This window comes from Erigeron canadensis, chromosome 1, assembly GCF_010389155.1.
Source record: "Erigeron canadensis isolate Cc75 chromosome 1, C_canadensis_v1, whole genome shotgun sequence".
In the NCBI taxonomy this organism is placed as follows: domain Eukaryota; kingdom Viridiplantae; phylum Streptophyta; class Magnoliopsida; order Asterales; family Asteraceae; genus Erigeron; species Erigeron canadensis.
In genome coordinates this window covers 27,904,023-27,919,062 of record NC_057761.1, presented here as the reverse complement: position 1 = coordinate 27,919,062, position 15,040 = coordinate 27,904,023, and the positions used below count along the sequence as shown (strand labels likewise).

The window sequence follows — 15,040 nt, the reverse complement described above, 5'->3', positions numbered from 1 at the left end:
CGGAACCACCTATAAAAGGATAAACAACTAAATACTAAGCGAATGCTTACTGAATAAACTTGCATACAAATATATATACGAAGGAGGACAAAAACACAAAAGACTATTGCATGAAGCCAATGGTACCGTCATACCATCACTTGCATAGTCACTTTTGCGCTAACAAACACATACATGGATCCATATACGCTAAACAATAATCAAAGAGGTTCTTAAGCCTCATCTTAATACACAAGAGGTTCTTAGGCCTCATCTCAATATAACTATGGGGTTTTTAGGCCCCGACCTCAAAATTAGGCCCTAACACCAAATCGATTACCACACACGGAATCCACCATCATATGGTAATCGACCCAATGCACATATAAGAGTATGCAAATTTACTCACCTCCTTCGCGACTAACAACAATCAAGATTGCCACAAGAAATGCAAAGCGTTCAACCTAACAAATCAACACAATACGCATATAAGGCTTTATTCACAATCTTGGCTAACTCACTTAGCCAAACTATCGATTCACTAACATTCCTAACTATACCCAACTCATTCTCTTTGAGTTGACTCATTTCAAAATCTCATATGACAACACTTTCTATCTTTCATAATCATCATTTTAGTAAAAATCTCTTTTACCACCATCATATGGTCATTTCATCTCATTGTTTAAAATTATCAAATTCTCATTTTAACCATAAGGGTCACTAACAACTCAATTCAGCCCATTCATGTATCACTATAATCTCATATCAAAATACAAATAGAATTTGGGGAATTTAATAGCCAAAATATCATCCAACCCAAAAACCCCTAAATTAAAAGTTGCATGAACCCTAATTCTTGAAACTAAAATCAAAACTAGGTTAAATGAATTTTTACCTTATAGAAGTAATCTACTATGACGAAATTGAACAACTAAAATCAAGATCCTTTCTCCTTTCTTTCTTGGTGTGGTTTGACACCCACACTCAATTCTCTAATTCACTAGTTAACTAATTGTAGTGATTATTATTATTATTTTGGGAGGATTTGATTAATTAAGATACACACACTTGAAGATAAATGAAATCACACTCCTAGTCTCCTCCCTTTTTCCCTCTTGAAATCGACCCACACACACCACCACATTTTCAATTTCAATCTTTCAATTTAGGAGAATAATGAAAGATTTATTTTTATTGTTATTGTTGAATGATTCTAGAATTGAATTGAATTGAGTTTGATTTAGAGTAGATTTAAGAGAAGAAAAAAAAAACGAGAGAATGGAAGGATGACTCACAAAAGTGAGGTTGGCTGACACTTCCTTTTTGTGCCACGCCCCAACTCATATTTTGAGGGTAATTTTACCCGCTATCCGGTAAGTTCCAACTAAATTAACCTCGTATCCAAAAATAAAATACCGGCGATTACTAGCGATTCTGTTTGGGACACAAGTATTCAATATAGAAAATTATTTTAATGTCAAAACTATAAAAAAGGTTAATTTATTTATTCTAAAAAAATCTTGGGATGTTATATAATGACATGTAGAAAATAAGTGGTAGTGAAATTCATATGTCAAATTCTTAAAATTTTAAATTGATTTTTAAATATATGAGTTAGGTTAAATTAATATTTTCCACGCAACCAAATTTGTAAAGCATTTTTAATGTTAGTGGTCACACCCCAACATCATTTACCAACTGAAGTTGAATTCAAACGAAACATGTCATGGTTTGGTCATTTAGCTTTCAGAGCTTCAGACACGGTCATCTCTGCTCTTTCACTTCTCTCCCCTATATTCCACTTTCTCCTTCTAGATCCCACACCCAAATTTCCTTCCATTTTAGTAATTCTTAATTAATTAATTAAACCCAATAAATATAATATAATAATCATAATTATAGTAATAATTTCCCCCCACTTTGCACCCATTACACGTTTCTTCATTTTCAATTATCATTATCATTCTCAGTATTACATTTCTGATTTCCCATTTCATAAACTAAAAAAATATATATATATATATATATAAATACTAGTAATTGAATCATTCAGACCAGAAAACCCCTACCCCAAATTTTCCGTGATTCAGACATACATATACATACATACAAACGTTTATATCGCTTCCTTTGACTTTGTTTTTTCTTTTGTCCCAATCATAATAATTCATTCTTAATTTCAGGGTTTTTGTCTTAATTTCATTTAATTCTTGTGTTTTTTTTTTGGTTATCAATTAATTAAATCAAATGGAAACAAGTGTTGTCGATACAAATACTGGTAGTACAGATTCTGATCCATTTGATAATAATAATGTTAATATCAATAATATTGCAATTTCATCATCATTAAGCCCTAGCAGTAGAATGATAAGTAGTAGAACGACGTCGTTTGATGTTATTAGATTCTTACAAGCACCTGTTACTACTATTTTGGAATATTCCGGTGTCCTAAGACCACCACCACCACCGAGGTCGAATATTAACGATTTTAATGAATCAGAGGCTAGTTTGATTCATGATCACGAGGTTCGTGATTCGAATAGTGTCACGACTAGTGGTGATCAAAATGGTGAGGTGTCTATTAGGATAACTGGTTCTCCGGATTCTGGAGAAGATGGCGGTGGGCCGGTTGGTGGGCCAGAGGTGGCGGACTCGAGTGATGTAGATGGTGGGAATGGGGAAAGTGGGAGTCATAGTGATTCGTCTTATCAACAACGGTACGATATGCAGCAGGTTTCTAGATGGGTTGAGCAGATTCTTCCGTTTTCGTTACTCTTGTTAATTGTCTTCATTCGCCAGCATTTGCAAGGTATATATAATTCAATTATTGTTTTCACGTATATTCGTGTTAATGCCATTTGTGTTTGATCTTGAATAACGTATAATTCAATAGTGTTATGTTATGCCTTATGGTTTGATCTTGAAAGATGATTTTAGACTTTTAGTTTAATGAATGTTCTGGGCTATTGTCTAACCAAGTAATTTCATATTAGGTTTCTTTGTCACGATCTATGTAACTGCCTTCATGTACAAGTCTAATGATATTCTCCGAAAGCAGACAGCTTTAAAGGTATAAGGCCACTTCTACTATGTAAAGTTGGTATATTTATATATGTGAATCAATGCATTCTCTGTTGATTGTCTTTTCTTGAGCTTAGTGGTCGACTGATTATGCAGGGGGAGAGAAGACTGTCTGTTCTTGGTGGTTATTATATTGTTTTTGTGCTTCATGTGATTGGAGTATACTGGTGGTACCAAAATGATGATCTTTGCTACCCGTTATTCATGGTTCCGCCAAAAGTAATACCGCCATTCTGGCATGCTATTTTCACCATCCTTGTGAACGGTATGAATTTAGTTTGCGTGTTTAATTTCAAATCATTATACTTGGATTTTTATTGGAAAGTAGAAGGGGTGATAAGTCAGTAGGGGCAAATAGGGAATTATAAAACCTTAAGCTTGGGTATATGGTGAAAGCGGAGAACTTTCTTAAACTATTTGAAACAGGACTTGTTCAATCCTATTTACTCATTTACCTTTCAGGTTTTTTTTTTTCTTCTTCTTTTGACACATGAGTAATAACTTATCACCCAAATCAATCCATTCATGGGTAAATCATTTTAAATTGCAGCTTCTAGTTGAAATCAAACCATCTTTATTGAAAACCTGCCATAAAGAAACTAGATTTGACATGAAACAACAATGTCTTCCATGCTGGCATGCTTTATACATATTAATTGTTATATGAGTATATCATGTTTTTACAAGTTCTTTTATGTGTGCAGATACAATGGTGCGGCAGGCAGCAATGGCTTTTAAGTTGGTGTTGCTTATGTATTATAGGAATGGCAAGGGCCATAATTTCCGTAGGCAGGTAATGTAGCATATACCAATATGATAAATGTGCAAATGCAATAACTTATCAATTAATTAGCCAATATATCTTTGTGTTCTAAGTTCTAACTTCAGTGTATCTGACAACCACAAAAGTTTCCATTTTAAAACATGATGTGTTACTAGATTTGCAAGTGTAAGCAACTGGGCATCCACCTGGCCACCATAATATTTTAGTTTATTTTGAGACATGTATATGGCATGTTGGTTACCGCCATAACTGCTTGTCAAATTGGTGAATCTTTGATAGATTGCTTGTCTTGGGCAACGATTCTCTATAAAGTACTGACCCTTATTCTGTGAAGGTGCCAATTTTGAACCATTGCCAATTTATGTTTTGTCTCCAACTAGTCAAATGGGCAAAGCTTAGGGGAAATTGATTAAATGTGTTGAAAGTCAAGTGAAATGTATATTTAACTCGTACACATACTAATCAATATACCAAGAACATTATATTACTGTTGAAATAATATAACTTTTATAATCATTAAAACACACTAATTATATTATTATATAAAATAAGGTTTTGCTAAACATAGCCCTTATTCTCTATTTAATTTGTTAGGGCATGCATATGTATTTAGGTGGACATTATGTTTAATGTGCAGCATTTTGTTATGGATATTCTAACAATGTAGCCATAGCCCCTAAAAAAGTCTTGTGCAGCAAAGTCCTCATGATCAACCCAACCCCTCCGACTGATGCAAAAAAGTTACTACATGAGTACATGTTTTGACACAAACCCTTTTTGACTAGTCATGGCCATACCCAACCTCCCTAGATTGCCTCTAATATTTCGTGATATTCAAGTTTCAGACATATTTTCAATACATTCTGACTGGAACATTTATATTATAGGGTCAAATGCTGACTCTGGTCGAGTATGGGCTGCTGTTGTACCGTGCATTCTTACCTGCTCCAGTCTGGTACCGGTTCTTTCTAAATAAAGAATATGGGAGTCTCTTTTCGTCTTTGACAACAGGGTTATATTTAACTTTCAAGCTTACATCCATTGTTGAGAAGGTAAAAGTTGTGACGGCACCAAAAGCAATGCATTTGTGTATTGCATAAGTTTTATATCATTGGGCTTTATAAATGCATGCTCTCTTTGCTCATAGGTTGGATCTTTCTGGACCGCAATGAAGGCGTTATCACGAAAGGATGTCCATTACGGATCCTATGCAACACCAGAACAGGTATGATGACGAATTTGTTGGTTTATATATTAAAAAGCTCTTATAGATACTTATATTTCCATATTTTGGGCTTCATATCAGTTTTTCATATTAAACACGAATTACATTCGGTGTAACAAAATATAAGGAATGTCATATGTTATGTCGAATTGCTTTAAACAAAAAGCCCGTAGATATGCTCTGTAAAACAGGCATAATGATTTCCTTTTTGCGATGTCTAATAGATATTAATAAGACATAACCAAATGACTCTATCACATATAACCGAGTCAAAATAGCCCTCTGTACTAAAGATGAATGACACATTTCATCTGAGCAAACTTTCAGTTAATCTCCAATATTATCATTGTAGACAGAGAGTATTAGTTTTTGTGGTCTCGTCTTAAACTTATTATTCGTCTTGTTTTTTACTTGTAGGTTCTTGAAGCTGGAGACTTGTGTGCTATTTGCCAAGAAAAAATGCAAGCTCCAGTGTTATTACGCTGTAAACACATCTTCTGTGAAGATTGTGTTTCAGAATGGTAATATTTCACATTCTTTTTTATTTTATGTTAATAATTTAAGAAACCCGTTTTCATCGAATATCTGAAACAACCTTTAATAAAGACAACACAAAGGTTCCTGTGACCTCTCACTCATAAACTTATTTAACGAATTGACTAAATAACATTTTAGTCACCCTATCTGTTTTGACCTATACAACATACCTCTTTTGATCCTTTATCCAACATGTATGACTTGTCCATATGTGATGTGTCCACCTCTGGTTTATAGTGTCAAGTGTCAACTTAATCGATGGTAATATGTAAACAAGTAATTTTAATTGGAGTGTTGGACCTGCCAACTAATGATGGCGGTATCTAGGAGGACCCGATTAGAATTTTAACCAATTGAAACCATCTTTTTTCAGGTTCGAAAGAGAAAGAACATGCCCTTTATGCAGAGCTGTGGTGAAACCAGCAGATTTACGTTCATTTGCAGATGGATCCACGAGCCTGTTCTTCCAGTTATTTTGAAGCTCTTTCTGGAGACAAAAATATCTCAACGAAATGGGTGTTATCCTGACACTCTTTTTTGCTGATCTCCGTCCAGGCAATAATTTCTTGCCTTGTTCCTCGAAAACCCAACTTATAACCAGGATTAAAGTATAAAAAGGAAAAAGAAAAAAAAAGAGTCCTGTGCATTCTTTTCCCCTTGAGCTGTAGTTCTTTGAGTTTTTAATGAGCCTTACAACTAAATGTTGCAGAGTATTATACAAAATGTACATGATATACCGTCTTCTTTCATCTTGTTGATGCTTGAATCTGGGAATAACACACACTAGTTGTAACACACTGTCCGAGCTACGATTGATGCAGGATGTAAACTATGCCACAATTATTTTATAAACGACCTGTAAAAACAAACTGCCCCCTTGAATGTTGGCGTGTTTTGGCCTTGCTGGATATGATGATTTCTTATATGTTTTTCTTTTAACATATGATTCTGAAACCTTAAATATTACTCTAATGTTTGGTGCTTAGTGAAAGTTTTGGTAAGTAAAATTTTTACAAAACAAATTGAATCTAGAACAAACGATTTAGATACACGTTTACATATTATGCTAAATGCTACATTGGTTAAACGTAATGTAAGTATAGATAGATCCTTGTCACTGTTAGTTTCAATGTGAGTATGTGACACAAGCGTAATAAGTAGATTGGTGTTTCACAGTTTAAGTCTAAACATGTGAGATACTGACATTACATGTTTTTTCTGTGTTCAATATGTTTCTGAAGTAAACATGCTCAAGTCCAATCCCACGGTCTTCCCAAATGAAGACAGCTTTCTTATTCTTATAACATGTACTTTTGAGTTTAGAAATATTTTTCATCTTAATCATATCAATAATAAATGTTTAATGAAACATTGATAATCGTTATTCGTATATCCATAGACCATAGCAAAAGAAAGAGAAATTGGACAATGTAACGACATTGCACTAGAATGAGACCAATGTTGTCGCCTTATATGGACATAAGATTTACGAACCTACATAAACCGGGGGGAGAGAAGTGGTGTGGTTGAAAATACTATCTCTCCCAAATTTCACCAATTAAATACCTCTAACTCAATTTTTTTTTTCCAACCATTCTAACCAACCCTCCCAACCATTTTTAATGGCATTCATGACCTTCTCAACCCTTTCAAATTTTATTTTTTTCTTTTTCATTTAAATTAATCAAACTTCTTCTTTTTTTAATAAAAACTTAAATATTTCATTAAAATTAAACTAAACATTACATAAACATAAATTAAAAAGTACGTAAATTTAAATTCTACATTTCTAATGAAGACAACTAAATCAAACTCGCTACTGACGGTGGTTGCATCGCTGGATCGTCAAAGTATGATAAGTCTAAAGCCAATACATGCGCCGTGAGATCATATCGGAGCCGATGATGCACGTCCTTGTCCTGTAACTCCCGGTTTGCTTCCGAGTTATAAACTCTTGGCACCGGTGGATCCATAATATGAACCGGTGATATTGCCTGCTCGTTGTCTTTGATGATCATGTTGTGTAGTATAGTACACGCAGCGACAACTTTTCCGATCTTATCCTTTGTCCATAGGTGGAGGGGATGGTCCAAAATCTTCCATTTTCCTTTGAGAACACCAAACGCCTGCTCAACATCCTTTCTTGCAGCCTCTTTTAGTCTTTTAAATTTCTTTTCATCTTGTTCCACTGGATAAGGATAAGCTTTAACAAACGCATCCCACCTAGGATAGATAAGATTGAAATTTTTTTAGTGGAGTTCATTAACATGTTATTATTATTTTAGAAAGATTTTTTTAGATAATTATAAAACGATTAAACAATTTACTTATTCTTAACTTTTAAATTATAGCAACAAACAATTCTAAACTACCATTATGGCCAAAATTGAACCTTTTATAAACGTTTTATTACTATTCCTAAAAATTTAAATTGAACCTCTTATAAAGGAATTGATATTCGTACAAGCTATGTAAACGTGTTATAGCTATCCCTAAAGATCAAATTAAATTAAATTGAAGATTGGTGCGTAGCGTAGCTTTGTTTTGGTTTCTCGCCAATCACGAATATTACGCATCCCAGGCACAAACCCAACGGAACTCTAACTTTTACATTAATCAAATCAATCAATTAAAATACACACACTACTCTTCTTCGATTTCATTATCTTGGTCTTTTTACTCTCTGATCTCATCTTTGTTATCATTCATGTGATTTTTATTTTTCATTGTTTATAGGATCGACCGATCACCAGATCAGGAATTCATCTTCAATAATTGACTAGTAAGAATCTCCAATGTTTTCGTAAGTTTTTTATTCATCAAAATAAAATATAAATTTAAATCCTTTTTAATATATTTTATATTTGGGAGTAGATATGCAATGTATTAGCTAATTAGATTAAAGGTTCCGTGTGAATTAGTTAGTGTATCGAGTTATTCCATTTGTAACTTTAGTTAGCAGTGATTTTGCCTTACAAAATAATAGATACATTAAGTTGTTGTTATTTGTATGCATATCTCATTAAGTCCCAAAAGTTATTCTTACCGTTTACACTCACATTCGTGAAAACGTATGTCGTTTAAAAGGTAGAGAGGACATAGGAGAATTACTTTTATTCGACATAACTTGTAGCTTTTACACATGTTAAGCTTCGCTTTGAGTGTCTTTTTTGTTGCAATCCTGTAGCTTTTGTTGCGTATACTTATGTTACTATGTTTTCAAAAGTAAGTCTAAGGTCGTCAGTACTGTAAGTGCAATTTTTGTGCTCGTCCATAACATGACCGATCACGTTTGTGAAATATAGTCAGTCATTTAAAAGGTAAACACTTGAGGCTTGACGCAGCTTGTAGCAGTTTGATGTTATATTTGAAAGCTAGTAGCTTTTAATTGATACGGCTCTCTATTGTTTTTTTAGTGACGTTTGTAATTTCTAGCAAGTGGGATGTGTATGCAATGTGAAAAAAAAAAAGAATAACAAATTGTTTTGTATAGGGTAGAAACTAAAGTAATTGATGTTTAATTTTGGTATTCATCTTTGTAATGAAAATCAGATATGTTTATTGAACTTTTTACGGATTTAGGTTGCTTTGGTGACCATTGGATCTTTCTCTATGAGTTTGGATTTTTCATCATTGCAAGGAGGATTTCAACAATCAGAGTTTGCAGCGTTTGACTCTTTAATGGATGCTATGTATGACCCATCCAGTAATTCAAATTTGGAGATTGATGAGAATGATATAGATTTACTATCAGTGTCGTGGAATCAGGATTATGGCTGTTTTGCCGCTGGTACAAACCATGGTTTTCGTATATATAACTGTGACCCTTTTAAAGAAACCTTTAGACGTGATCTCAAAAGTGGGGGATTTGGGATAATTGAGATGCTTTTTCGAAGCAATATTCTTGCACTTGTTGGTGGTAAAGGTAATACACAGTATCCTCCTAATAAAGTAATAATTTGGGATGATCATCAGAGTCGGTGCATTGGTGAATTTTCATTTAGGTCAGATGTTAGAGCGGTAAAATTAAGACGCGATCGCATTGTTGTTGTTCTTGAACATAAGATATATGTTTATAATTTTATGGATCTGAAGCTTCTACATCAGATAGAGACCATAGCAAATCCTAGAGGACTTTGTTGCTTATCGCACCAGGTAAATACATCTGTGTTGGCTTGCCCTGGTCTAAGGCGAGGACAAGTTAGGGTTGAACATTTTGGACTAAATATGACAAAGTTGATCAATGCTCATGATTCTCGTATATCATGCTTAACCATGACAATGGATGGGCTTCTTCTTGCCACTGCCAGCACAAAGGGGACACTGATTAGAATTTTCAACACCATGGATGGAACTCGATTACAAGAGGTATTCTATGTTCTGTCATATGAGTGTTCATGTAGTCTGTGGTCCATTATGTGTCATGCTTATTTATTATTAATAGTAGATGTGATAGCTGTGGGTTATGCATTATATCAAATTGGTCAAATGATAACTGTTAGGCAGGGAGAGAATAGATCAAATGGGTCCAAGTTTCTCAAGGTGTACTTTCGATGCATATAACCTCCAAAACTGTTTTTCAAAAAAGTTACTTTTGCTAGTGTAATTTTACAGTTTTACCTTTGTATCAGTATTATTAAAATCCAAATTGTTTTTTCAAAAAAGTTACTTTTGCTAGTGAAATTTTACATTTTACTTTGTGGGTCAACCAAACCGAACTAAAAAAAATTGTGCATTTTGACCCTTCACCAAGCCCACTCGTTTTCCATCAAACTCATCTATCTCACTAATTATATGTTGTGGTAGGTAACTTATGGCGAATCTGCACATTTATTTCATGTAACTTTAGTGTCTTTTGGTAATTCGCTGGAAGGCCATTAGAGTATAAAATTGATGTTCAAAAAAAAATTAAATTGTTGTGATAGGTACGCAGGGGAGTGGATAGAGCTGATATATACGGTATTTCTCTTTCATCAAATGTCCAATGGTTGGCTGTGTCAAGTGACAAAGGGACTGTGCATATATTTAGTCTCAGAGTACGGGTGGGCAGTGAGGATTCATCCACTCAATCTACAGCTAGCCATACTCCATCACTATCACATCAGAATTCTTCATCTTCCCTTGATGGCCTCATTTCTCCTAGTGCTGCGGGAGCCAATCCTGGTTCTTCGCTATCTTTCATGAAAGGTAAACAAAGATCTCTTAAATGGCATGTGCTTTTATTTTCCACGTTTAGAATAGCTCTCAAAGGTATTTGCATACATATATTGTGTTTGAAAGATGCCTTAAGTTGAAAAGTTCTTTGAAAACCACACTCCCACCCCAAAGAATTGCCCTGATTGACATTGAACATAGTTAATAGTTTATGAGAAGTGTGTGACTATTTATTAGGACGTAGCTTTGGCTCTAGTTACACAATGGCAGACTTTTCCATTTTAGCTAGGAAGAGCGACATTTGTTTTTGTATAGCCTTTGTTTTACCTGAGGCCTTGTTTTCAGGTATGATAAAATGAAGAAGTAGAAATGTAGAATAGATCTTTTTTCTAAATGTATACACTTCTGAGTTTTGGTAAGGTTCACACCACGTAGTATGTTAAACGCCGTCTTCGTCAAATAAGCTATGAGACTCTACATCTACAATATCCTATAAGAAAGTTAAATTGAAGGATTTTTATGGACTCGTACCAATTCGTTTGTAATGATGTTCGTGGGAAATTCTTTTTTTTTTTTTATAAATGGAGGTTATCTGTTACAATAAACTGCTGTAATTTCCTGGTACATCCTGTAAGGTAAATGAATTATTATAGGATGCATGAGAGGTCATCAAGCACCCAAGACCCAAGTAGCAAGTGATCACCTTTTGAAACAAATTAGACAGGCATTAACTAGATAGTCTTTATGTAAGCAAGGCTGGATACATGAGATGTCCAAATTGCCCTTCATTGGGAAATACTCTGATTGAATCGATAGATAGTTTAAAGAAAATTGCTGACAACGATATCAAAAGTTATAAAAGCAAAGTAGAGGAATTATGTGGGATCGAGTAATACCATTAGTATAATTGTTAGCAAGCATGCCATTAAAGCATGAACAAGTAATGTGAAAGCGTGGCAATTTTTTTGGAAGAAGAGAGTATCAACCAGAGTGGCATTGAACTGTAACTTATCAAAGGTTACTTATTATAATTTCCACATTAATTGTTAGTAGGAAAATGGACAAACGGTGTTTTTGTATAATCCAACCTTTTTAAACATGTACCCCAAAAAATGTTTGAGTAATGCGTATCCGACCTACCTGATGTAGTTATTTTGGAACAGAAGATAAAGAGAATTAAGAAGTATTGATTCTTCAACTCTTGAATTCCACCATTTTAAATTTATTGGTTTAAAGCATTACACTTCGATGAAACTTGAACATTTAGCTTCTCGGTTTCTATCTCTTCAAATGTTGGTTCAAATTTATCCGTTTTTACTTTTCAGTATTCCACTATTCTCATGTTCTTGTGATCTGTTTAGGGGTGCTCCCAAAATATTTTAGCTCCGAATGGTCATTCGCTCAGTTTCACTTGCCTGAATGCACCCAGTACATGTCTGCATTTGGATCACAGAACTCATTGATTATTGTCGGCATGGATGGAAGGTATGTTACTTGTTGAAAAAATTTTACATTAAATTCTGTATACATCTGATAATGACAAAACCCTCATAAGATATGAGATAGCTATATGGTATAAATGTGTTGGGATGGCAGGGAAACCTTAACCCTGTGTACCACATTGGTACCCATGTCTCCCACCCTGCAAGAGATTCATGCCTTTAAATCACTTTCCCATGTAATCCAACATGTATATGTTCTTACAGAGGAATGAACCCTGGTCTATTGTGCCTTTAAACCTATTGTGGTCATGTGGGCCATGGGATCACAAGGGGCAGGTGGCTGCTTAATCTATGGCCAAGTGGTTGAAATAGCTATATATGTGTGTGTATGTGTGTTTTTGTGTGTGTGTATATATATAGACACACACACACACACACACACAAGAACAGCTTATATATTTATATCTTAATTGAGGAATAACTTTAATCAAGTCTAGTTTGGTCAAAATGATTTACAGGATCAGGACAAATATTCGATTATCTAAATTGACTTATCACTATTGACCAATGAACATTGGACATGCGGATGACATGCTATCTATGTTGACCCATTTATAATGTTGACCATTGTTGACCCATCCCAGATGATCCATAACAACATCTGTCTTAGAGGTGGCTATTTCGACGCACAAATTATAAATTAAATTGGTAAATATGAATAATTTAGTAAGCCTTCAAACATGCCTAAAAATCTGGTCCTGACACATGGCTTAGCAAAGGTGAAGATTAAGAGAAAGAAGGAGTGGACTCCATGTGTCATCCATTGTATTTGTAGGCATGTATCATGTTTTAAGCATATATATCATTACTCATATTAATAGGTATTCAAGCAAATGACCTTATCTCTAATGAACAATTGAGTAGAATCTTGAACTTTCTCTTAATAGGGAACTGGATGATTTGGGATGGAAGTCATTCAATGTGTATTGTTCATGCATCAAAATGCCATATCTTTTTACATACAAACTTAGTTAATGACTGTAATGGTATAATGCTTACAAAATTCTGTGTCAACCCAACTTGACCCATATGAAAAAAATTACATGTTACCCGATTTGTCCATGTTGTCACCTAGTCTGTTCTGGCATTTGATATTTTGTGAAATGCTCAGTTTCTACAGGTGCATATTTGATCCAGTTAATGGAGGAGAGATGGTACAACATGAGTACGTACGATTCCTGAAAACTGAACGGAAGCTTAGATAAGAGCCTTCTCCCTTTCAAATGTGAATTCCTTTACCATGTGTATATCATCACTTACCTTTCTCTAAATAAGGACTTTGAGCTTCCAGATAGTTATCTGTCTTGATCTATTGGCCTTAAATCTTCATATCTCGTAAGAGAATAAAACAATAATTATAACAATTGTAGCAGAAAGCACTGGGTGAAACATGTTCGCTATAGTGTCGTAGGGGTGGTTAACAGGATTGCAGCAAGTTGTTATTTGTGAATTGTGAATATTGTGTACTTTGTGTTACATACAAGACAATATTCATTTTGCTGCATATCTAATTTGTGGAGATGTTGGTCTGGTAACAGTCACATTTATGTACATTATAAACTAGTGCTACTTAAGCATAGCTTCTATTATTTATTTCTTAATTTTTTTTGGTGATATTAGTAATCTGGCCAGCTATTTTGTAATGATTTCGGTAATTTCAGTAGCAAGTTTAATTATAATCTTGCTAGAAAAGAGCCCCAATTGCTTTTTCTTTGTTCTTTCATCAAATGAGTTTTGTTTATATTCTGGTTTTTTGACCATTATCCTGTTTCGGTCTTGGTTGTATGGTTAGTTCACTTTGAATAAATAAAAGCCTTAGAAAAAAGACTTATCTTTTTAAAATGCCAATTGCCAAATACATAGCCTTTACAAACTGACCTTCTAAGCCATACGCATATCCACTATTTTAATCAGCGCCCTGACCAAAAGTCACAAAGGCGATAGTATATGTACACAGTACACCTGTATGATATAAATATACAACCTCCTTAACAGAGTCGGGAAAGGGATCGATGAACAGAGTCGGGGTAATAATACTGAGCCGGTTTAGCTAGACTTTACCTTTAATTGAATCTTTGAGCGTATGTATGTAGATATGTGTATATATGTCGTGTAAATTAAATTAAAATTTAAAGCAATAAAGGAATTGATGAGCCCCCAACCTATTGACAGGAATGAGAAGTGCTACGTAGCATTAACGTCTTTAATTCAGATATATTTAAGTATTGACCTTACATTATTGTTCATGTAACCACGTACCTGAATCTAAAGTCTAGCATAGAAGTATATAGAAAATTTGATTGGGTTTGATTTTGTATCGGTTTCCTTATAGATAGAATAATTTTCTTAACTGTGATAGCCTTGTAGATTTAGAATCTTCGCTATTAATTGAATTAGATTATTAAAGTACCCCATAGCAAACCTAAATAAAGTTGGTAGAAATTTATCCAATCCAAACAGAAACAGGTGCTTCAAGGAGTGTCATGGAACCAACTGATAACCAAAAGTCAAAAATATTTGGTGCAACAATCTTGACCAAAATGGAACGAATCAACCTACATCAAAATCAAAAGCATACAATAGATACTTCACCCAGTCAACCAACGAAAGTCTCTTGTTCCCACGTCTATTCTTCACATTCTAGAATGATTAATCCACTGTAATAAGAAGGTATACTTATGTCTAGTTATTAAACTTATATGTATATGTGTCAGTTTAAAAGTACTAATTAACAAAATGCAAAGTAGGATCACCATGAAAAACTCAGCCCACGAG

At 34.2% G+C, this 15,040-nt stretch overlaps 1 protein-coding gene across 1 annotated transcript; it reads left to right on the top strand.

Annotated features, from left to right (window-relative positions):
• The first annotated feature begins 2,140 nt into the window (after positions 1–2,140).
• On the top strand, positions 2,141–13,888 carry LOC122588931. The gene is made up of 12 exons (XM_043761153.1): positions 2,141–2,791; positions 2,976–3,052; positions 3,160–3,328; positions 3,768–3,856; positions 4,735–4,899; positions 4,995–5,072; positions 5,490–5,593; positions 5,983–6,085; positions 9,192–9,977; positions 10,535–10,796; positions 12,125–12,248; positions 13,377–13,888. The coding sequence occupies exons 1-12, from the start codon at positions 2,230–2,232 to the stop codon at positions 13,468–13,470; spliced, it is 2,613 nt and encodes an 870-aa protein (XP_043617088.1). The 5' UTR covers positions 2,141–2,229; the 3' UTR covers positions 13,471–13,888.
• The last annotated feature ends 1,152 nt before the right edge of the window (positions 13,889–15,040 follow it).

Excerpts from the sequence above, each read along its gene's own strand:
- LOC122588931 (XM_043761153.1), top strand. The coding sequence starts at position 2,230 with ATGGAAACAAGTGTTGTCGATACAAATACTGGTAGTACAGATTCTGAT. Across the intron at positions 2,792-2,975 it reads CATTCGCCAGCATTTGCAAG|GTTTCTTTGTCACGATCTAT; the intron begins GTATATATAATT and ends ATTTCATATTAG. Across the intron at positions 3,857-4,734 it reads GCCATAATTTCCGTAGGCAG|GGTCAAATGCTGACTCTGGT; the intron begins GTAATGTAGCAT and ends TTTATATTATAG.